This window comes from Dreissena polymorpha, chromosome 12 (genome assembly GCF_020536995.1).
Source record: "Dreissena polymorpha isolate Duluth1 chromosome 12, UMN_Dpol_1.0, whole genome shotgun sequence".
Lineage (NCBI taxonomy): Eukaryota > Metazoa > Mollusca > Bivalvia > Myida > Dreissenidae > Dreissena > Dreissena polymorpha.
The window spans coordinates 72,286,246-72,312,220 of NC_068366.1; the positions used below are offsets into that span (position 1 = coordinate 72,286,246).

Consider the following 25,975-nt stretch of genomic DNA (forward strand, 5'->3'; position numbering starts at 1 on the left):
ACAAATAGTGCATGTTTGGTAACAATTGATTTAAAAATGTTGCTAACACCATAACATTCCAATGTAGAGACCTATAGCTCACCAAGCACTTTGTGCATAGTGTGACCCAACATCCGACAAAAACAAATAAAGAAATAAACAAACAACAACATTTTAAAGCACAAACAATATTTATTTTGTAGATGTTCATAGAAAAGTTTCATGTTTTGTTGCCAAACACCATACCTGCTTTTTTGTTATAAGAATTTTAATAAATTTTTGTCAATAACATTTTAAAGTTTTGATAAACAAATAATAATTATGTGCTTTAAGTTTATGAATTTTTAACTTTTTTTACCATTTATGATCCGTTTATACTTTTTATATTTTTTTATTTTTAACTTTTTTTGTGTACACACCATTCTAAGTAACATAAGAAATAGGTTTGTTAACAAAATGCATATACAAGAAGGGTTGTCACATTATTTTATGCACTCTCTTTAGCAATTTACTCCGTGAGCATGTTTTTAAGCAACTCAACATGTTTAGTTCTGATGTGATAAAAATATTTATTTTTAAGAAGCAGTTGTTATGCAAAATGGTATAAAAAAGCAAACCCTGCTCGTGCTGGATAGAGGAATTAAATAAACCATAAAAATAATAAAAATTAAGTTTCACATATGTGCTTTTTTTCCAAACATTTCTGTCTCTATTTTTGACAAATTTAAATGTGGTGTGTACTTTTAATTGTATTTTTTAAAAGAAAAATCATATGCATAGCTTTAGACCTTGGAACACCTACACATTTTAATTTATTTAGAAAAATGACAAAATCATATTACTTTTTATAATTAAAAAAAAATTGATATTGTAAAAAAACACACAAAAAAGCTTGACTTTTTTTAACAAAAAAAATAATTCTTTTTGCCCAAAATAACCTAAAATATTGTAAAAATAGTACATGGACTAAAGGTGAAGGTGTTTGTTTGGCATGTCTGAAGTTCAGTGTCTACAGACTGGTAGTGCTTGGCGCCAAGGACACAACGCCCTGGCTCAGGCTGCACATTGAGCTGTTGTCAGATTGGGCGCTGCTGGAACAAGTCTCATCCACCATTTTCTGAATTACATAAAAGTAAAATATCCATCATAATTCCTTAGCACAAAATATAGTATGTTTCAAAAAACAATCTTTATAATCAACGATACTGTTTACTTTAACACTGACTGTTTACGCAAGGTGACATATTAACTGGGGTGATCCCAAAGTCAGGTTGGACTGTACGTCGAAATCAAATTTAATTGAGCAAGTGGTTAGATGTCATACAGCTAGGACTAGTAAGACTTAAAAAACACATCATGTGCTTGCTTACCAGTTCACATTCGTTGTTGTTGTTCTTGGCTGAGTTCTTGGCTGAGTTCTTGGCTGAGCGTGTTGTGTGAAATGTGCTGACCCAGGGGAGACCAGTGACGAGCTCAATGGTGAAAGAGCCAGAATTCTTTATAAAGGAAAAATAATAATTTGTAGTAGAAGTAGTAGTAGTAATAGGAGTAATAGTAGTAGCAGTAGTAGTAGTAGTAATAGTAGTAGTAGTAGTAGTAGTAGTTACATTCAAATATAAATACAGTTTATTTATTTCAATGAAGAGTTTGTTAGGCTGTCTCAACAAGGGCTGTTTGTTAAACATGCATGCCCCCCATATGGGCTGTCAGTTGTAGTGGCAGCCATTGTGTGAATACGTTTTTTGTCACTGTGACCTTGACCTTTGACCTAATGTAAGTTATCATCCGGAAACCATTGTTCTATTTCGAGTCACTGTGACCTTGACCTTTGACCTAGTGACCTGAAAATCAATAGGGGTCATCTGCCAGTCATGATCAAGGGGGGAGTGAGAGGGGGTATAATGTGGGGTGTGGTAATTTATAAGTTGTTTAAAAAAAAAATTGGGGGGGGGGGGCTGGGGGGTGTAGGGGGGTAGGGGGGAGTGAGAGGGGGGTATAATGTTGGGTGTGGTAATTTATAAGATGTTTAAAAAATTATATTTTTTGGGGGGGGGGGTGGGGGGGGGTAGGGGGGTGGGGGGGGGGTGGGGGTGAGAGGGGGTAATAATGTTGGGTGTGGTAATTTATTAGATGTTTAAAAAAAAAATTGGGGGGGGGGGTGGGTAGGGGGGGGAGTGAGGAGGGGGTTATAATGTGGGGGGTGTGGTAATTTATAAGATGTTTAAACAAAATTGTTTTTTTTTTCGTGGGGGGTAGGGGGGGGGGGGGGTGAGAGGGGGGTATAATGTGGGGTGTGGCAATTTATAAGATGTTTAAAAAAAAATTGGGGGGGGGGGTTGGGGGGTAGGGGGGTGGAGGGTGGTGATGAGGGGGGTAATATGTGGGGTGGGTAATTTATAGATGTTTAAAAAAAATTGAATTGGGGGGTTGGGGGGGGGGGGGTTGGGGGGAGTGAGAGGGGGGTATAATGTGGGGGTGGTAATTTATTAGTGTTTAAAAAAAATGGGGGGGGAGAGTGGGGGGGGGGTCGGGGGTGGTCGGGGGGAGTGAGAGGGGGTTATAATGTGGGGTGGGGTATTAATTAGATGTTTAAAAAAAATTAGGGGGTGGGGGGAGGGGGGGTGGGTAGTAGAGGGGGGGGGGGGTAGGGGGGGGTGGGGGTGAGAGGGGGGTAAAATGTGGGGTGTGGTAATTTATTAGATGATGTTTAAAAAAAATTGGGGGGGGGTTGAGGTTGGGGGGGGGGAAGGGATTCTGGTAGGGGCGTGGAGTATTGTTTGGGTGAAATCCATTGTGGTATTCAGGTAAGTGTTGTTTTGTCAAAGTAATAATAAAATGTGATCATAAAATATAACAAATGATCTCACACTGACATGATAAATATCGTCTATTCATTAAACATGAAATTTAAACTTATTGCATTTGTTTCCTGTGTATATAAGAAAGATATAATAGTGTATTACCTCCCCTGTTCTGCTTATATTTATATTAATCAACAAAATTTAACATTAACACAATATTTAATATACAAAATATACAAAAAATCTCATATTCTGATAATATTTTTACTGATCCACTTTATTTTACTCAAAGGATGATGTTTCATTGGACTGATAATTATAGATTTAGGATTACAGACCAGTTGCTTCAGTTATATTGTTCAGAGTTCGCCCTGTTGGCCGTGTATGCATTCTTGAGTTATCATCCAAAAACCATTTTACTATTTCGGGTCACCGTGATCTTGACCTTTGACCTAGTGACCTCAAAATCAATAGGGGTCATCTGCGAGTCATGATCAATGTACCTATGAAGTTTCATGATCCTAGGCCCAGGCGTTCTTGAGTTATCATCTGACAACCACCTGGTGGACGGACCGACAGACCGACATGAGCAAAGCAATATACCCCCTCTTCTTCGAAGGGGGGCATAATAAAGTATAGGCCTAAATGTGAAAAGAAAATATACTTTTTTAAATGTGTTAAGAAATATACTTTTTTTACATTATTTTTTTTCACACATTGCCAAAAACATGGCCTTAAATTGATATTACTATTGACATTTAAACTTTATAATTTAATCTGTCAGATTATGAGGTAATTTTAACAGCTGCACTGTAGGAAAATGGGGGCTTAAAGCAAGTGCATAGTATTGTCCCAGATAAGCCTCTGCAGCTTGCCTTGGTTAATCAGGAACGACACCTATCCTTGTTATGGTGTCTTTTGTTTAAAAGAAGTTTCTTCTTAGCAAAAATCCTATTTAGGCAGAAATTGTCGTCCCTGACCGCTAATCTGGGATGACACTTCATGCACATGCATTAAGCCCCATTTTTCAAGAGGAAGGATCAGATGTATGTTCCCTATACAATATCAATACATTAGTTTATTAAGATTTGAAGAGCTAAAAAGTGTCTGTATAGTACCAATGTAGCACCGCTCATGTAGCTTTCCACCTTCACTGGCACATATGCTTTTGATGGGTTTTCTAACGATTTAAAGATTGTCGATTTGTGGCTAGCTGAAGGTAAAAGATCATTCTTTTAGCTGTTATTACATTTGTGAATGCTTTCAAATGGTCAACAATTGTTATCCGGTTATTGAAATGACTTTTTAACTTCTGTATCGAGCTAAAGAAGCAGCAACATTCGGAATGGAATAGATATTACACAGATTGTTAAGTATTTGTTTTTATCAATATGACAACAACCATATAACATAAAACTGTTCAAACAAAAAGTACCAACAACTTATCCCATTGAAAAATAAAGATCTATTTTGTTCATCATGTGAAATTATGTAAATAGACAAATCTGAAATTCACAGTGGTTTTAAATCACAGAAAAACATACATGTTTTAGCAATATATTAAGTCTAAAAGACTTTAAAATCCCAAAGTTTGTTAACAAAATGAACTGGTTTTATCAATCTATCTATCAAATTTTATTATTGAAGTTTCACAATTAAAAGATTTAAGAGCTTTAAATTCCTAACTGGAATCCCAATTTGAGCAGTCTGCAAAACTATTACTTGCATCTTCATAGCCAATGTGGCTATGAAACTTTCAACATTTCATAGCCAGAGGCAATTTTTCAAAGCCAAACTTTTGTCCATTGATATTATTATGAAAAGACGTCAACAGTCCTTATTAAACATGTAATGCAATTAAGGGTTTGAGTTGTGAACAAATCAGTGGTGTTCAGACTTTTATCCAATTCTTGATATCTTGCTTATTCACAAAAGAACTCTACACAATATTTTGTTATTCTCATCTGAGTCAGCATATGATAATAATTTCAGCATCTGATATATAGTCAGTCTGAAGAACTACATCATGATGCACGGCCACATCCATTGTAACATCAACTGCCTGGTCACATGCATTATGCCAACATAGATGCATCTGTTGATTTGGAAATTTCCTTTTTACCAGGGCCCAAAATAGCCCTATGAGGTTTGGCAGGGGTTTCAATTGTCCCAAATTTGAAATTCGGAAAATTAGGCCGGGGGACTGGGGCCCTAACAAATTTCTGATGAATACAATGCGAAATATTATAAACCGTCTGACCGTATCACCGCATGTGTATTAGTCATTCTATTATTGTTAATTAAGAATGTGGAAGATAAATTATAATCGACGACAAGCGGTAACTTATAATCGACGACAAGCGGTAACCGACGACAAGTACTGTATCCGAAAACGACAGTCCGAAAAGGACGTGTTTTGCCCAGGAAATAAAATGTGCAATATCGTTTAACTGAAGAAAATTAAAAACCAGTTACCTAGCAAATACATTATCATTGTAGAATTTGTTTAACATATTGCCTAACAAAATGATATTGCACTGCTTTACTTCGCTAATCGATCACTTAAAACTTTGCATGCTTCGTAGATTTTCTTCTGAAAGTAGTGAAGATTTTTCGTCAGTTGCAGTTCATGTCCGTGCCATCCGCTAACCAATCAGAAATAAATAAATAAAATACCGAGCAAAATCTGTACCGAGGGCAAATTTCTGGAATGCCGACGCACACGAACGAATTTTCGTAAATTGATTATTTATCGGTTTATTTCCAAACTGTCTTTTTGGATTTTTTTCATCTCAAATCAGGCGATCGATATTCAATTTTTATATCGCCAGAGCTTGGATTTCATCGCATTGGCGATCAGGCGATGGGTTAATTTTGCAGACTGAATTTGAGGAGTATCAGAAATAAGTTATTGTTCACTTACTGAGATAAATGTGAACACAAATGAGTCCTAGAACAGCAACAGCTACTGAGGTGCCCAGAGTGAAGGTGAAGGCGAGCACGGTCAGCCACGCCTCGTATGGTACACTTTGGTAGAGGATTTTGAAGTTTGCATCTTTGTATGTTTGGAGAGTGTTCAGATCTGCAATCATACAAGAGGGATGTAGGCTTGTGTGGGACTCATTTTAACTGGAATGTCATGATCAAGTGAACCTAGTTCTGGGAAAACTTAGCTTAATGCAAGTGTGTAATGTGTTTTCCAATACTGTTAGGAAGAGACTTGGTTTAAACACAAAATTTCATAAAAGCATGAGGTGTTGTCAATATTAGCCTGTGTGGACTACACAGGCTAATCTGGGAAAACACTTTACACATCATAAATTTAGCCAAGTTTTCACAGAACGCGACTAAAATGTAAAATGTGTTGTGTTTATTTTATATATAAATTGATAATTTATTTTGTCTCTATTATATCATCAATTTTGGCATACTTGAATTCTTATCAAACACTAGGCAATTTAAAAAGTGGTAAACAAGCTCCTCTTGCTATAAAATGGACCACAATATTTTCAATCTCTGGGAGAAACAAATGAATTTCTGAAAAATGTTAAAAATACATTTGAAGGGGTATTTGGTTAATATTTATGATAAAGAGAAAGTGGAAATATTGAGAAAGGATAACAAGAAGTACCAAGAAGTATAAAATAAAAAAGGTTCACAAATTTGAAAAGTAAGTTGTACCTCGATAGGGCTGCAAAATGTGTCTATTGGTTTGATCGGTGAAGAAAAAGGTAAACTCAGTGACAGCAAGGCCACTGATTAAGCATAATGCCACAAAAGCTGTTCCGAGAGTTGCCATATACCATCTGGAAAAACAGGAAACACTTCTTGTAAGCTATTCTGACATTTTATAGAATCCTTCATGTATGAAAACTTATGATGTTTTATGGACATGAAAAACAAAACCAAAATGGTGGTCCAAGAACACTCGTATTATTTCAAAGGGTACATAAGTTGAAGAATATGTCTGCTATATATTTCCATTTTAATTAAGAACATATACATTCAATATGATCCCCAATTTCAAGATAGGTATACTTCCATTATGCAAAAATAATCATGAGAAGACATATTGAGATGTACCATTACAGCAAATACTTTACATTTTTATTCTGGTCAAAGCTTGGTGGTAATTTTGTACCAAGACATACAAAATTTGTTAGTGAGGTAACTATTTACCTGTAGTTTCTGCCTCCTATGCAATTATTCACAAAATGGCAGTGATAGTCGAACCTCCAAACACATTTGTTACATACACGACAGTGGTTAGAATGGGCCTTGCTGAAATATAAATAAATACTATCACTGTCCGAGAAATGAAATGAATGTATGTTAGTACTTAACAGTCCTCATAGACATACATATACATGTGATATTTGGCTAACAAATATTAAGACATAGTTTTATAACAGTAAAAAAAGCATGCTCACAAACTGAAGAAAACATCCCATTTTTATAGAGTGCATACAATTGTAACTTAGCAGCCTTTCCCAAAACAAAAAAATCAGTTTTTTATTTCTCAAAAAATTATTAAAACACTTTGTACAAAAGCAATTCTATTAATTAAGAACAGTAAAAATGGTATCTACAGGCTGTTAATATGAAAGAGTTTCTTGTGAGATCTTTAATGGAATCATTTTGTCTTTTACGAAACAAATATATTTACAAATTAGAAACAATTCATCATGGTATTTAAAAGTGGCAAGCAATCATAGTGATTTCCATAGATGAATTTTACTTTAAATTTATTATTAAAAATGTTCAGACCGCTGCTTTATTCTGAATTATATCCTATGTTGTAGAGTCGGCTATTCTTTTTCAATTGAATGCAATATTTCTTAATTCATTTTCCTATTTAAACATTTCTTGCGATTTCATTAAAAAAACACAACTAATTTAGCATATCGATGGTCCCAATTTAAAATGTCGAACCTACAAAAACACAAGTTTTCAGGAGACGTATTTTTGTTAAACATTTCTTGCACAAAGTCAAATAAAGACTATTTTAAACATTTTTAAAAGTGTCGCATGATGGACCATGTTCGTATGGAACTAATTTGACGTTAAGTTAATAAATCTGCTGTAAAATGTATCTTCGTCATTTAGACTTGCATTTATGTGATGTTTCGGCAAATTGGACAGCTTATTGTAAGAGATTTTGTTTCAATAGAATAAATTTGTCCATTTTTTCCGTTAGATATAGCAAAGCAATGCGTGTTTTTCTGTTTTACACGGTGGAACAGAGGTGACAACCGCAATTCTTTATTTATAGTGTGGCCTCAACTTAGTAACTTGTGGGAACAATTTTTAAAATAACTTGTGGAAACAACTAAGTACGTTGTCCCCACAACTGTTTAAGTTGAGACCTCAGCTTAGTAACTTGTGGCCACAACTTCATAACTTGCTCCCAAAACTTATTAAGTTATGACCTCAACCTAGTAATTTGTTCATTTAACTTATTAAGTTATTCCTGTAACTAAATAACTTGTGGGAACAACTTATTTATTAACTTGAGGCCTCAGCTCAGAAACTTGTGGCGACAACTTCATAACTTGTTCCCCCAACTTATTAGTTGTTGCCTCAACTAAATAACTTGTGGGACCAACTAACTATGTTGAGGCCACTAATTTAAGTTTAACCAATAAGATCGGGCGTTTTATCTTTACCGTTTTATCACAATTAGTACCCCTTATTTTACTAGGTGCTCGGGTTCGAGCACTATCCCTGTTAGCTATGGATCCCCGTTCGAGCCCTATCTGAGCACTTGCCATGTAAGCCATGGATTTCAGATTTGAGCCCCTATCTGAGCGATCGCCAAGTTAGCGACTTGGTTCAGGGTTTGAACCCTGGTGTGAAAACTAGGCACATACGCGACGGATTCCGGTTGGGAATCCAGGTCTGATACCTCCCTTTTTAAACGATGGGTCTTTGGGTTTTAGCCCCAGTCTAAGGACTTTCCCTGTAAGCGACTTGGATCCCAGTCTTAGCATTCGCTCCCTACGTAACGGATCCCGGTTTGGATGCCCTGCTTGAGCACTCACCCTGTATGCTATGGGCCCCGGGCTCAAATCCCGGTTTAAGTACTTGCCATTTAAGCGAACGGACCCTGATCAAAGTCCTAGTCTTAGCGCCGGACCCGAAAAATGCGGGATTTATAGCTTACAGGGCTAGTGCTCAGACCGGCGCTAGAACCAGAACACCCATAGCTTGCGAGGCTAGCTCTCATTTCGGGACTCGAACGCGGGAAATGTTGCTTACGAAGCTTGTGCTCATTTCGGCAGCCGGTCGCTTAGAAGGCGAGTGCTCAGTATGGTATGTTAGCGACGGCTGTTTGGTTCAAGTCCCTGTGTGAACCTTTAGCTTTCGGTGCGAACGCTCAGACTGAGGGTCGCAACCGGGATCCTTCCCTTACTGGGCAAGTGGTAAGACACAGGCTTGAACCCGGGATCCATAGCTTTCAGGGCTAGTACTCAGACTGGGGCTCGAACCCGGGACCGGTCACTGTTGGTGCAAATTTTCACATCGGAATTCGAGCCGTCGCTTATAGGGTAAATCCTCAAACCGAGGATTGATCTAGAGACCCAAAGCTTTCAGGGCTAGTGCTCGTACTATGATTCGAAACCCGAGGCCGTCGATAACTCCTAATTAGATTTTCAGACCGTCAAAAACTTAGGCATCTTGCACTCGCCTCGTAAACGATGGTTCCCGGGATCGAGCTCCGGTCAGAGGAATCGCCCTTTACAAGAAGGGTCCCGGGTTCAAATCCAAAAAAACATGGGACTCGAATCCGGGATCCGACGCGTACGTTGCTAGTGCTCAGACCGGGGATGGAACCCTGAACCCAGTCGCAAACAAGGCAAGTGCTCAGACAGGGACTCAATCCCGGGATCCATAGCTTACAGGGATAGTGCTCAAATCGGCGCACAATATTACGCGTATACAGGTACTAAACGTGATAAAACGGTAAAGATGAAACGGCCTATCTGATTGCTTAAACTATGTTGTGGTCGAAGCTTAATAAGTTGTTCCCACAACACATTAAGTTGTGGTTATAACATGGTAACTTGCGGCCAGAAGTTATTAAGTTGAAGGAACAACTTACTATGTTGAAACCTCAACTTAATAAGTTGTAGGAACAAGCTATTAGTTGCGGCCTCAAGTTACTAAGTTAATACCTCAACATTTTATATTATTTTGATATCTTTTTGCGTTTATCAATGCTATAAAATGTACATCATTTAATTTTTTTATAAGCAAACGTTTACGTTTCGTCAATTTGCCTTAACATACATGGCTATATTGATACTTTAATATATTAATAAGCGCGCAAAATGCCGACGTAACAATTTTTTTCAGCTTCGTTATTTTGACTTCAAGCAATTGCGGTTCGTCATTACATCACGTGACTTTATGGAGCTGTTGCGATTGGTTAACTATTTTGTTGTTTTGGGGGTAAATGTGCATTGATTTCACGCTTTGCACAGTATCAAAATGGCGAAATGCCAAAAATGTAGGTTCGTCATTTTAAATTGGGACCATCGATATACAAAAGTTAAGATGCAACATATATAGCTTTATCATCAGGAATCATCCAATCAGCATTACACATCAAAATACTATTTTAAAGTAAACATTTAACAATTATTTGAAAAATGTGTTGAATTGAATATAAATGTAAAATAAATCTTTAAAATAATCACATAGAAATCAACTGGAATGTTACTCAGAAACCCATATTTACCAGAATAGTAGGTTTGGCTACAACATCATTGTGCTAATGGCATGTGCACTTGATGCAAACACTTACTTTGAGTTTAATGCAAAAGATGCTTTTGAAAGAATAAAAATAGACCCATTTAAAAGTGGCATTTAATTAATGTCATTTCATTAAGATGTTTCCAAAACAAAAGTAACCATAAAACTATATTATTATGGGAGTTACTATTATGATGCCCTAATCATTATTGTCTATAAGTTTACATATGTAGAAGATAAAAAAAAAAAGAACTAATAACAACTTACACATTGACTTGGCATATATTGCAGTGCTGATTTTCTATGACGTGCTGATGTTTCATCTCGTCAAACTTAATCTTAGGTTTCTTCTTCCTGAGTACTCTAGGATCACTAGGATCTATAGATATTGTGATGACGTGCACAATGACGTGTGCAAGCATCAAAACTCCTGTACTTATGTATGCTGGAAGCTGCCAGGAGTTGTGTAGGGCCGGCACTAATGAGGTGAAATAGATGACACCCAAAACCACCAGAACCAGCCAGGTAATTGCCTGGCGGGCTGAAGGCGGGGGCGTCCAACCATTTCTACGGCAAGGCTCTATCTCTAACCCTGCTTCTAAATCCGGCATCTGAAGTAGAAATAACCACTAACTCAGCACTCTAACATTATGGGAATTATGTGTTTTTTTATTGCTTTGTATCAATAGCACAATTAAACTCAAATATTGATTTACATTCATTGTGGCTTGAAATGTTCAGTGTCAGTGCTAATTTTATTTGTTACCTTTCAGATTATGCACTTTGGGAAAAAATGGTTTGGGAAATCAAATTTTTCAGACGGCAATTGGGAATTTTGTAGTTTTTCTTCAATTGGGAAAGTGCCTTTTACGGGTACTTTATAAAGAAGGGAAAAAATCACTGATGCGTATTGACTTTCCATTCAAATCACATCAAAACATCAAATAACATACAGATACTTCATTTATTTTGTCCAAGTACCTGGTAAATTTTCAAACTCGCTAGAGCTTTATAATGAGCTCTTTTATAAAAATCCTTTGTATGAGATGACACTCGTATAACATATTAAAATTAGATGCTCAATTATCAAAAACACAGTTAAAAAAACTGAGCCTTGTTTATTTGCATAACAGACATCTCTTTTTCCCTCCATTTTGACAAAACGCAAAATTGAACAACTAATTGATTTTTCCTAATGAAACTGCACTTTGGTAAAAAATTAAATCACAAAAATACCTTTAATATTAATATTTGTATTTACCATAAAACTTTAAATATCTAGAATGACTTGCATCCATTATTTAAACAACTAGTGTGCTCTACTTTGATTTGCAAGCTGACTTATCCTTAAAAAATAAAGTAAATGCAATTCACGGAGTCACAAAATGATTGGGATTAATTTAAATTTTATTTTTAGAAATATGCTCTGTGTATCATTTTGTAAATTAAAATAAAATTATTAATTTCCTTTTAATCATACATTCAAATTAATTAAACAATATAAGTTTCAACTATTAAAATAAAAATTCATTTGTGAATAGTTAATGTTTTAACTAAGCTAATGGAATAACTTGATTTTCTGTCCCGAATGAACACAGTTATAGTCATTATGTGAATACTGTTAATTGCCCGAAAGGCTCAAACAATGTAAATTGTGATTTTATATGCGAAAAAAATATTTCGGACAAAGTTGCTACAAATGTTTTGAGAATCTTTTTAACAAATAATATCAAAATATTAACACAATTTTATAGACATGATTGATACATTTCCATTTTTGAAGCAATAATTTAATAAACACTATGAATTCACATGGTATAATATCTCAACACAATGCGGTTTATAAGTGCTACCTTAAAGGGTTATGTCGCCCCATGATGCACGAGCCTTCAATCTTTTTTCAGCGCACATACAATCAAAATTTTAGATAAAACACACTGCAACTGACAATGGGTCAATGCGTCTGCTACGTTGTCAAGCACGGGAAATGCACTGAATCCTGGGAGATAATAGTTCCGTATCATTCCGCCGCTTAACCAACTCTTGAACACACGTATTAATAACGCAATAAAACTGATCGTTTTTCTTTTCACTCTATTATCGTTTGTCTTTGCTAAACAAGAACCATGATATTATTATAAGAATACAACCCAATTATGCTTTATCCTTTGCACTAATTTAACGTGTTAGTCAATGGCAAGGGAAATCAACATGCATTTACCACACAGTCAGAATCACCTCCCCTGTTTACATGTGTGCCGGCGACAGCACATGTATATGGCAAGCGGTTCGACGCATAATCCCAAGAAACTAGGTTTTCAAATGAGAACATAGGTTCTCATGGGAAACCTAGTTTCTTGCGGTTCGACGCATAATCCCAAGAAACTAGGTTTCTAATGAGAACCTAGGTTTCAAATGAGAACCTAGGTTCTCAGAATGAGAACCTAGGTTCTCGCTTGAAGATTGCACATTGCTTCAAGAACCCTTGTTTTCAAATGAGAACCTAGGTTTCATGAGAACCTAGGTTCTCATTTGAAAACCTAGGTTCTCATTTGAAAACCTAGGTTCTCATAAGAACCTAGGTTCTCGCTTGAAGATTGCACATGGCTTCAAGAACCCAAGTTTTCAAATGAGAACCTAGGTTTTCATGAGAACCTAGGTTCTCATTTGAAAACCTAGCTTCTCATTAGCACCTAAGTTCTCAGAATGAGAACCTAGGTTCGCATGAGAAACCTAGTTTCTTGCGGTTCGGCGTATAATCCCAAGAAACTAGGTTTCTCATGAGAACCTAGGTTCTCGCTTGAAGATTGCACAGGGATTCAAGAACCCAAGTTTTCAAATGAGAACTTATGTTTTCATGAGAACCTAGGTTCTCGTTTGAAAACCTAGGTTCTCATGAGAAATTCAAAGGTTCATTCAGATAACCTAGGTTCTCATAAGAAACCTAGTTTCTTGGGATTATGTGTCGAACCGCTTGCCATAAGCACACACGTTCCAACTCCGGGGGGGGGGGGGGTAACTTCCCAAATTTTACGGTAGGGGTGTCCCACTGAGACTTCCGAAATGTGACCCATTTTTATACCGGAACCCTGATAATGTAAACCCATTTTGATACAAGATTTTTGAAAAAGCAGACCCATTGCTATCCGATACCTTTGAGAAAGTGGACCCATATTTATAGCTCTTCCATAATTTTGATAAACTGGACCCATTTCAATACTAGAATTCGATAAAGTGGACACATTTCAAGCTAGAATTCTAATCTCTATCATATCAATACAGTTTAATTATTAAATTTGCTATTGTATGTTTATTTGTAAATTTATATACAAGAATGAAATGCATTATACCCATTTTGATACTGATACTGTCAAATCTATATCCATTTATATATAAGCACATTTCTGATTTCAATACCCATATCTATATTTAGATGCTCAAAACCATACCCATATCTATAATTTTAGTCGAAAAACACACCCCATATTTTCGGCACACCACTACATACCCGTACATAGGAAGTTACGCCCCCCCCGGGTTCCAACTGCTACAAATTTTCTGAAACATCAAAGATAAATGTATTTTGTATTGATGGCAATTAGAACACGGGGTGGAATCATCGCGACAATAACGCTCGTGTTACGTGCTTATAATGTCGTAATGCAGCTTCCGTTGTGGTGGCAATTTCAAAAAATGGATGCAAACAGTGAGTACGAGTTTGTTTTTTACGTTGAATCGTAAGATATGTCCAGACCTTAATTTAAAAATCGGGGAATGCGACCGCTCGTGTTATGTGCGTTAAATTTCGCAATGCAGCTTCCCAGGGACCTATACAAACAAAGGGATGCGAAACTCAAATGAAGCGAAGAACAAGCTAACGCGTTGTTACGCAAAACGGAAACGAGACTTGCGACCCAACGAGACTTCGCGCGACGAGGCAAATTTTCACAGCCGCCATTTTTACAGAGAGACCTTGACAAAGCGATCAAGTAAGATTAAGATTACAAATTAACCAAGTGTTGCCAACAAAGAAGTATTCTTTGCAAAGGTTTGTTGAATTTGAGACATCTTATTGTTTTATTTGTTTTCGACTATGCTTTGTATTTACTAATAAAAACAACGGTTGGTAGTTTCACCAAATCATGCGTATCATTGTTTACACTTCCATAATCCGATAAACATATGTCGTGGCTTTTTTCAAAAGGCTTGGTCAAATACAACTCTATACTAGTCATGTTGGTATTCTTAGAAACGTTAAATTTCAATGCATTGTGTGGTGAAAACTTAATGTACATTATTTGCAATATCATTATTTAATAATCGCTCAAAGATTATAGAATTTTAGTTGTTTTTATTAGCTCCACTGGCCAAAGGCCAGCGAGGCTTATGTCATGGTCCTGTGTCCGTCGTGTGTGCGTGCGTGCGTGCGTTAACTTTTTCTTAAAACATCTTCTTCTCCTAAACTACTTGTCCAATTCTGATGAAATTTCTCAGGAATGTTCCTGTGGTGAACCTCTTTCAAATTTGTTCAAATGATGCCCCTGGGGTCAAATTTGACTTTGCCCTTGGTGGTCAAAAAATTGAAAATTTGCTTATGTAAGGCATATTTTGTGCAAACTTTATAAATCTTCTTGTCAAGAACCATTGGGCCTAGGGCTACCAAACTTGGTATGTAGTGACATTTTATAGTCCTCTACCAAGTTTGTTCAAATTATGCCCCTGGGGTCAAATTTGACCCTGCCCCGGGGGTCAAAAAATTGAAAATTTGCTTATATAAGGCCTATTTTGTGCAAACTTTATAAATCTTCTTGTCCATAACCGTATGGCGTAGGGCTACCAAATTTGGTATGTAGTGACATCTTATAGTCCTCTACCAAGTTTGTTCAAATTATGCCCCTGGGGTCAAATTTGACCCTGCCCCGGGGGGTTAAAAAATTGAAAATTTGCTATATAAGGCCTATTTTGTGCAAACTTTAAAAATCTTCTTGTCCATAACCATTGGGCCTAGGGCTATCAAATTTGCTATGTAGTGACATCTTATAGTTTTCTACCAAGTTTGTTCAAACTATGCCCCTGGGGTCAAATTTGACCCTGCCCCGGGGGGGTTAAAAAATTGAAAATTTGCTTTTATAAGGCCTATTTTGTGCAAACTTTAAAAATCTTCTTGTCCATAACCATTGGGCCTAGCTACCAAATTTTCTATGTAGTGACATCTTATAGTCCTCTACCAAGTTTGTTCAAATTATGCTTCTGGGGTCAAATTTGACCCTGCCCAAGGGGGGTTAAAAAATAGAAAATTTGCTTATATAGGGCCTACTTTGTGCAAACTTTTAAAATCTTTTTAACCATAACCATCGGGCCTAGGGCCACCAAATTTGCTATGTAGTGACATCTTATAGTCTTCTACCAAGTTTGTTCAAATTATGCCCCTGGGGTCACATTTGACCCTGACCCGGGGGTCAAAAAATTGAACATTTGCTTATATAAGGCATATTTTGTGAAAACTTTAAAAATCTTCTTGTCCATAACCATTGGGCCAAGGGCTACCAAATTTGGTATGTAGTGACATCTTATTGTCCTCTACCAAGTTTGTTCAAATTAAGCCCCGAGGATAAAATTTGACCCTACCCCGGGGGGGTCAAAAAATTGAAAATTTGCTTATATAAGGCCTATTTTGTGAAAACTTTAAAAATCTTCTTGTCCATAACCATTGGGCCTAGGGCTACCAAATTTTGTATGTAGTGACATCTAATAGTCCTCTACCAAGTTTGTTCAAACTATGCCCCTGGGGTAAAATTTGACCCCGCCCTGGGGGGTCAAAAAATCGAAAATTTGCTTATATAAGTCCTATTTTGTGCAAACTTTAAAAATCTTCTAGTCCATAACCGTATGGTATAGGGCTACCAAATTTGGTATGTAATGACATCTTATAGTCCTCACCAAGTTTGTTCACATTAAGCCCCTGGGATCAAATTTGACCGTTCCCCAGGGGTCACAAAATTGAACATATGCTTATATTGGGCCCATTTTGTGCAAACTATAAAATTCTTCTTGTCCATAACCATTGGGCCTATTTCTATCAAATTTGGTAGGTAGTGACATCTAATAGTTCTCTACTTAGTTTGTTCAAATTATGCCCCTGGGAACAAATTTGACCTTGCCCCAGGGGTCACAAAAATGAACATACATGTATGCTTAAATAAGGCCTATTTTGTGCAAACTTCAAACATCTTCTTGTTCTTAAATATAGAGCATAGGGCTACTAAATTTGGTATGTTGTGATATCTAATAGTTCTCTACCAAATTTGTTCAAATTATTCCACAGGGCTCAAATTTGACCCTGTCCCGGGAGGTCACAAAACTGAACATATGACGTTTACCAGGGGAGATTACTGCGGCCGTGTGGCTGTGACCAACAACAAACACAGCATCTTGTAAACATGAGATAAAACCCTGTCATTTAGTGCCATTTTAGATCAGATGGTGATTGCTTACAAAGGAATTGAAGTAAAAACATGTGTTCTGAATGTTTTTCTTATAAACTGAAAAAAGTCGGGATTTATTTAAATATGTCGAAAGTGACCACATATCCGGATAAAAAAAATTCGGATGACATGTTTATTTAATGTCTTTTTTGTAGTGTTTAAACCAGTTTAATAATATCTTATTGATTTCAAAACGCAACTTCCATGAACATAATTATTTCCATAAAAGTCAATATATGATTCTGCATTATAAACTCAAACTTTGTATCCAAGAGAAGGTGTTGGAATTAACGAAGTGCAATGTTCGTAACTGTCTATATGCTGCTTTTTAATAACTAATGATTCATTGTTCCATTTGTGAATTGTGACTCATGAATTGTGGAGATATGATTGTCAATTGCTCAACGATCTATATAAATTTCTGATCATTTTATAATTTTCTTAATATAAGTTATGAATTGATCTTAGAAGTCATATGTATTACTTAATTAAATACATTTATAAATATAAGAAATAATCTTTAGATTATCATAATATTCTCAGGCCTGTTGGTCTAAGGGATGTGTGGGTTGTTAATTATATGTATGCCCCTCTTCAAAGAAGAGGGTGTTTATTGTTTTGCACATGTCGGTCCGTCCGTCATCAGTATGTCCGTCCACCAGATGGTTTCTGGATGATAACTCAAGAACGCTTAGGCCTAGGATCATGACACTTCAAAGGTACATTGATCATGACTCGCAGATGACCCCTGCTGATTTTGAAGTCACTAGGTCAAAGGTCAAGGTCACGGTGACCCGAAATAGTAAAATGTTTTCCGGATGATAACTCAAGAACGCTTATGCCTATGATCATGAAACTTGATAGGTACATTGATCATGACTCGCAGATGAACCCTATTGATTTTCAGGTCACTAGGTCAAAGGTCAAGGTCTCGGTGACCGGAAATAGTAAAATGGTTTCCGGATGATAACTCAAGAACGTTTTATGCCTAGGATCATGAAACTTCATAGTTGCATTGATCATGATTCGCAGATGACCCTATTGATTCTCAGGTTAAAGGTCAAGGTCACTGTGACCCGAAATAGTAAAATGTTTTCTGGATGATAACTCAAGAACGCTTATTCCTAGGATCATGAAACTTCATAGGTACATGGATCATGACTCGCAGATTACCCCTATTGATTTTCAGGTCACTAGGTCAAAGGTCACGGTGACTCAACTTAGAAAATGGTTTCCGGATTATAAATCAAGAACACTTACGCCTAGGATCATGAAACTTCATAGGTACATTTATCATGACTCGCAGATGACCCCTATTGACTTTCAGGTCACTAGGTCAAAGGTCAAGGTCACGGTGACTTCACACAAAAAAATGGTTTCCGGATGATAACTAAAGAAAGCTTACGCCTAGGATCATGAAACTTCATAGGTACATTAATCATGACTCACAGATGGACCCCTATTGATTTTCAGGTCACTAGGTCAAAGGTCAAGGTCACAGTGCCAAAATATGTATTCACTCAATGGCTGCCACTACAATATGGGGGGCATGCATGTTTTACAAACAGCCCTTGTTTGAGATGATTCTTTACAAAAAAAGATGCTACTATTGTATTTGTTATAAATGTGTGAAAGGCTCTAAGAAGGAACCAGAGATTATTAACCCTTTACCAAACACCAACAGGATTTTACGGGTTTATAGCTGACGACTTTATAAAAAATTATGATAAAATGAGAAATTGCTCAAGATGAGCCATTTCTCCTTTTATCACAATTATTTCTACCCTACCTGATTATTTCCTTAATATTCCATTACAATTTAATTGCCGTCTGCAACCTTTTTCAAATTGGGAAGGTCCAAAATGTGTCGTTTGGAAAAGAGTTAAGGCATTTTGATTCCTACGGGACTTGTGAATCTGTTTCAAATCAAATGCGTATATTTGATCTTCAGCATCTAAAAATATGTGAAATAGAAAGAACGACAATATCTTTTGGAGAGATAATGTACTTACGTTATAAGCAATGAGACTGTGCTTCAAAGGAACAATTCCCGGGCTTTTTAGTCTGTTTAGTTAACACGGTAGTAACTTTTTCCATATATAAAAATGCTCACCCTTCCAACTTTAAGCGCCCAATGGGACGAGGGATAGACAGAGAAAGTCACATGCTTGAGTACATTTCAACCCATGCGGATTGCGCGTTTTTTCGCTTAAAAAAACAGTGGAGCGATACAGGGCCACCATGGCCCTCTTGTTTAAATTTTGTAACCACTATCAATTTGATCAACATATGTCGCAGCTTTTTTCGAAAGGATCAGTCAATACTAGCCCTTCATTAATCATGTTGTTGATTTTTCCTGTGTATAATTGTGTACGGTTCAATAAGCATATTTCCATACTTTTGTTTTAAATTAATATTTTTTTTTATATTTTCAGAGCGCTAAAAAGAAGCAAAAGAGGGTCTCTTGCTCTTTAGACGAAAAGTTTGAACCCGCAAAGGAAAATGTCATGACGCCTGAAAAACTTGGGCGTACAAACCCAGGTCATTTCCACATTAAGAACTGCTTAAAATGTCGCAATGCAGCTTCCGTTGTGGTGGCAATTTCAAAAAAATGGAGTCAAACAGTGAGTACGAGTTTGTGTTTTACGTTGAATCGTAAGACATGTCCAGACCTTAATTTTAAAATCGGGGAATGCGACCGCTCGTGTTATGTGCGCAAAATGTCGCAATGCAGCTTCCCAGGGACCTTTACAACATATTTGTTTGTATAGGTCCCTGAGCTTCCGTTGTGGTGGCAATTCAAAAAATATGCGCAAACGGTTAGATTTTTTTTTACCTTTCCCGAAGACATAAAGACCTAAAAGTGATATTATGGGCTACTAACAGCTTATAGGTGTCTATCGCAACGGTTGTTTATTTGTGGTGTTTTCACTTCATATACAATTATATTAATTTTGTTAATGCAGCATCAACATACTCAAACAATATCCCGCAAATAGAAAACTAATGCATTTGAATATCAACCGTACTTCCATTTTGACAACTGACGACAAAAATGATTCGATGTACGATGTGTGTCTCAATGTAGTTTTCATGCAGATTCGTTCATATGACACACAGACACATTTTTGTTTTACGGATCATTTTGGCTTAGATGACTGGGTGAGTCATGTAAAATATCGAACATAATAAATATTTTTTTATAAACAACTGGTTGCAAGATGAGTTGCAGATAATTGGTCAGTTACCACATTTTAACTAACTCTTTTGACCTGTTTATTCTTTTCAGCTCAATTCATCAGTGAAAAATGCCCATAGTATCACTTTAATTTAAAAATCGGGGAATGCTATTCGAAACGAATATTAATATTTTTTTACTATTCTGGCAAAATTCTAGAGAAAAATCCGATATCCTTACCTCAAGGACTTTACAAAGGTTGGTTCATGTGATGTTGATAATGAACAAGTCGCATATTTTTACGATATTATTATATTTTTGTACAGTAAATCCTATTTATAGTCGTTTTTTTAAATAACTTATTTGTTTTCGACTATGCTTTGTATTTACTAATAAAAACAACGGTGGGTAGTTTCACCAAATCATGCGTATCATTGTTTACACTTCCATAATCCGATAAACATATGTCGTGGCTTTTTTCAAAAGGCTTGGTCAAATACAACTTTTTACTTGTCATGTTGGTATTCTTAGAAACGTTAAATTTCAATGCATTGTGTGGTGAAAACTTAATGTACATTATTTCCAATATCATTATTTTATAATCGATCAAAGATTATAGAATTTTAGTCGATTTTTTTATTTTGTAATCACTATCAGTGTTATCAACGTAGGTCGCAGCTTTTTTCGAAAGGCTCAGTCAATACTTTCCCTATATTAATCTTGTAGGTATCTTTACAAACGTTTCATTTCAATGCATTGTGTGGTGCAAATTTTATTTGTATTATTTGCAAATTCATGATTTTGAATGAGCACAAAAACAATACAATTTTAGTGTTTTTTTTTTTTAATTTTGTAATCACTATCAATTTGATCAACAAATGTCGTGGCTCTTTTTGAAAGACTCAGTCAATACTAGCCCTATATTTATGCCCCCCTTCGAAGAAGAGGGTGTATATTGCTTTGCTGATGTCGGTCGGTCGGTCGGTCCGTCCACCAGGTGGTTGCCAGACGATAACTCAAGAACGCTTGGGTCTAGGCTCATGAAACTTCATAGGTACACTGATCATGACTTGCAGATGACCCCTATTGATTTTGAGGTCACTAGGTTAAAGGTCAAGGTCACAGTGACCCGAAATAGTAAAATGGTTTCCGGATGATAACTCAAGAACGCATACGTCTAGGATCATGAAACTTCATCGGTAGATTGATCATGACTCGCAGATGACCCCTATTGATTTTGTGGTCACTAGGTCAAAGGTCAAGGTCACAGTGACCTGAAATAGTAAAATGGTTTCCGGATGATAACTCAAGAACGCATACGCCTAGGATCATGAAACTTTATGGGTAGATTGATCATGACTCGCAGATGGCCTTTATTGATTTTGATGTCACTAGGTCAAAGGTCAAGGTCACGGTGACCCGAAATAGTAAAATGATTTTCGGATGATAATTCAAGAACGCATATGCCTAGGATCATGAAACTTCATAGGTAGATTGATCATGACTCGCAGATGACCCCTATTGATTTTCAGGTCACTAGGTCAAAGGTCAAGGTAACAGTGACCCGAAATAGTAAAATGATTTTCGGAAGATAACTCAAGAACGCATATGCCTATGATCATGAAACTTGATAGGTAGATTGATCATGACTCGCAGATGACCCCTATTGATTTTGAGGTCACAAGGTCAAAGGTCAAGGTCATGGTGACCCGAAATAGTAAAATGATTTTCGGATGATAACTCAAGAACGCTTTTGCCTAGGATCATGACACTTCATAGGTACATTGATCGTGACTTGCAGATGACCCCTATTGATTTTCAGGTCACTAGGTCAAAGGTCAAGGTCACAGTGACAAAAGTCGTATTCACACAATGGCTGCCAGTACAACGGACAGCAAATATGGGGGGCATGCATGTTTTACAAGCAGCCCTTGTTATCATGGTGGTATCTTTACAAACATTACATTTCAATGCATTGTGTGATGCAAATTTGATTTGCATTCTTTGCAAAGGCATTATTTTGTATTAGCTGAAAGATTATACAATTTTAGTCATTTTTGGCCTGGGGCGAAGCCCCTAGGCCATAGTACTTAGACCGTATTTTGTAAAAGCTGACTTGGCTGGCTGCCAAAACAACCACGAATGAATGAATTTGGAAAAGTCCGATTTACATCTTGGCGGTCATTCATGCGCAATCAAAGAAGAGGGACCTATACAAACAAATAGGTCCGTGCAAAGAAGTTCTCAATAACCCGCATTGTGAATACAGAACATCACTATATAACATGACAGTGTCATAAAACGTGTAAAAAATATTATTGAAGCAAAATTCCTAAGCATTGGGTACGGCATAGTTTTTATTTTTGTTTGCATATTCATGCGAGAATAAGTTCCTCACTTGACGGTCTAGGCCGAAAATATACGAGTGTTTACGGAGACAGTACGAAGATTTTTTCTGATACATTTTTTAAAGGTATTAGCACTCTAATGAAGTTCGTGCAATATCTCCTTCTTGCGTACATATCCGTCAATCCGAACGTTATCCGGGAATGTGCTGAAAACTACTAATATTCTATAAATACGCTATGAAATACTAGATTCTAAATGTAGGATCCGCTAAAAACAAAGACAACAAATATGGCCGACATTGTACCTGACACTGACAGATTGGTCGTTTAAAGAAAAAGCAATTTGCTATATTGAAAGAGAAAGATTAATAAAAGTGTTATTATTGTTCATATTAATGTGACTGGAGTAAATGATAAACGTCAACTAATGCATGGCAGTGTTGATATTTATGGAAAAAAACGATTCCTGGAAACGCTTGAAAATTTTGACCACTGTGAAGAATGGGTGCTATAGAAGAATAACGTTTAGAACCCGTGTCGCTTGTGACTTATAACATTTTATATTGTTGGTGAGAAGTAAAAGGGGATAAAGTGGATTTATGCTTGTGTGATGACTGTAGCCATGTGAACGGGTTATCGTACGGCAAAACCCATCACGTAAAGAAGAGTCTTCAATTTTGAAGAAACTTAGAAAGGAATGCCTTTTTTTGCTATCAACACAAAATCAAAGCTCGGAACAGGAAGGTACATAGATTTTGCTTTTTTTTTCAAGTATTACAGTTTCATTATTCATAATTGGAGTAAAGTAGATTTTGTAGGAAAAATGCACACTGTCAGTGATTTTTACCACATAATCAGGCTCATATTTGCTTTCAGTTTGAAAAAGAAAATGTGGAATCCGGGTCCGTTCGCCCTAATTTCTGTTCGCCCTAAATCCTGTTCGCCCTGGGTCCGTTCGCCCTTAATTTTATTATCAAAGCAGGTAAGCAATAAATATAACAAAATTTGTTATCTTTTAAACATTTTAATATATAAATGACAACTTAAGCTACAAACTTGCCAACATGTGTGAAAAATCAAGACGGCACTCTTTAACGTGTAAACGTGTTTGTAACAAAGCCGTCAAAGGCCAGTAATTTTCTCTCTAATTGTTTATTATATTAATTAATGAAAACTTTATGTTACACCTTTATTGCCCGGGCATGAGGCTGTTCCTTGATACGCTGTTTGACCTATAACAAAACATAAATACGATAATGCTTGCCTTTACTGGGAATTATGCATGTGCGTAAAATGTCGTCCCAGATTAGCCTGTGCAGTTCGCACAGGCTAATCAGGGACTACACTTTCCGCCTTAACTTAACTAGAGACATCATTTAAACGAAAAATTCCATAAAAGCTGAAATTGTCGTCCCATGTTTTAATGAATAATATAAATATGTTAAAACATTACGTTTCATTTACAATAACTTACAATGGTGGAAGACTTCGCTCGAAGAAGAAGCTTTTGGTCAGCTGGGTGCACGTGCCCATTGGAGCATAGACGGAAGTCACTGCCTTTCTGTAGGACTGTCGCGTGACCACGCATTTTTTTACTTCACACGCTACACCGCCAGAATGTGGAACTCTTGTTAGCATTCTGGAAATATGTGTATTATCTTACATGGCAATCGAGTATAATATAGTTAAGCACATTTTATGAAATTCATCATCATTAATGAAGCGTTCTCGTAAATTGAGTTGCCCATCGATTGTTGGTCAGTGTTGGTGAGTGCTTTTTCATCTTCATCCGCATCGGTGTCGGTGATTTCTGGCCAGTTTCTTTCCTCACACTGGTTTGCATATGAAATGCAAACCATCATTCCGTCGGGCCTGATGATAGGCCTCATTGCGGAAGAGAAGACGTCGTTTATCATATATATCGGTCTTTTTGATTTGCTTATACAATAAATGGTCTTTTTAATTGAAAAGGCGGACGAAATCGACTAAGGTTATAATATAAATTGACATTTTATCTCTCCGTTTGGAGACCGTTTACATAATTTACGAAATTGGCCTTTAAGTTGCGCTGCTTACCATTTTAATATTTATATAATTAAATAATAATAATCTTATACCTTAATGCATTTATAATAATTGAACATTTTCTTTGAGGCCAATTTCTACACAATTTAAAATACATGTATACCGCTCTGTTTCATTTACATAATTTATGTTTATTTACTTAATCATACGCTAATAATCATATTAAAGATAATTTCTAAAAAAAATAATAACAGTTCTGTTTTATAAACATGATTTATGCATGCATCAATATTTAGTATACTCTTTAGGATAATAGTTTCAACTTAATAATTATACTCTACATAACTAATTTCTATATGATTTAGTAATTGTTCTCAATGTTAACTAAATTAGGTTAAAACGACACTCAATCAATCAATTAACACAGACCATTATCTCTTTAATCTCTTAATTAATCGACAACGATCAATAAAGGCCAGTTGCTACTTCACACAGCGCAATACACGCGAGAATTATTGGAAATTGATCAGTTTAGTAAATTGAATATTGATGATGTTTTTTATTGAGATTTAATGATGTTTATATGAATTTTGAATTTATTAGCCCATGCAGGGATCAACAAGATTACAAGAATAAAGATAATCCGACAGACGGTGGTTATATATTGCTGAATGAAAGAACCATAAACAACTCAAGAAGTTACACTCAAAATCTCATAATCTTAATGATTATAATACACATATTAATGTACAAATAATTTATAAATTTAATATATACAGCTTATATATAAAATAAAAAATGATGCACTTTATATTGTGTACATTGTGTTCATACCCCGATATGGAAATGATAATATAGGGCGAACGTACCCAGGGCGAACGTGTAACTAGGGCGAACGGACCCGATACCGAAAATGTGCCATGTAAGGAAAAAGTTGTGTTGTAAATGCATGGAAATCAAGGACAGCATATTTGAATTTTATGACCGAGTATTGATGTTTTCCTCAAACAAACAACAAAAAAGTATATTATGTCCCAAATACAAAAATTACTATTCTGAAAATGATATACTTTTTGTGTGATCACCTAAATTATGTATTATGGTTATTCAAATTAAAAGACAGGCTAAAAGATTGAAACGAAGTAGATATTTCACTGATTTATGTGATTGTTAATGTAGAACCAATGTTTTAAGTAATAAATAAAATGTAACGTTAATAGTCAGTTTCATATCCAGTAGGGATAATACATGTATTTGGTATTAACATTTGGATGAAGAATGTATTCTTCATCCAAATGTTAATACCAAATACATGTATTATCCCTACTGGATATGAAACTGACTATTAATGTTACATTTTATTTATTATACATTCTTCATCCAAATGTTAATACCAAATACATG

The 25,975-nt window shown here is 36.1% G+C and overlaps 1 protein-coding gene across 2 annotated transcripts; it reads right to left on the reverse strand.

The window, feature by feature from the left end:
- Positions 1–909: 909 nt before the first annotated feature.
- Positions 910–12,492, reverse strand: LOC127853594 (palmitoyltransferase ZDHHC1-like). Of its 2 annotated transcripts, none has more exons than XM_052388257.1 (8): positions 12,389–12,492; positions 10,803–11,146; positions 6,960–7,061; positions 6,462–6,586; positions 5,704–5,862; positions 3,899–3,993; positions 1,350–1,475; positions 910–1,096 (listed from the first exon to the last, which is right to left on the reverse strand). In XM_052388257.1, the coding sequence occupies exons 2-8, from the start codon at positions 11,144–11,146 to the stop codon at positions 989–991; spliced, it is 1,059 nt and encodes a 352-aa protein (XP_052244217.1). In that variant the 5' UTR covers positions 12,389–12,492; the 3' UTR covers positions 910–988. The 2 variants fall into 2 exon arrangements, with proteins under 2 accessions (XP_052244217.1, XP_052244218.1); XM_052388258.1 differs by having other exon boundaries at positions 10,803–11,013; positions 12,389–12,491.
- Positions 12,493–25,975: the final 13,483 nt, after the last annotated feature.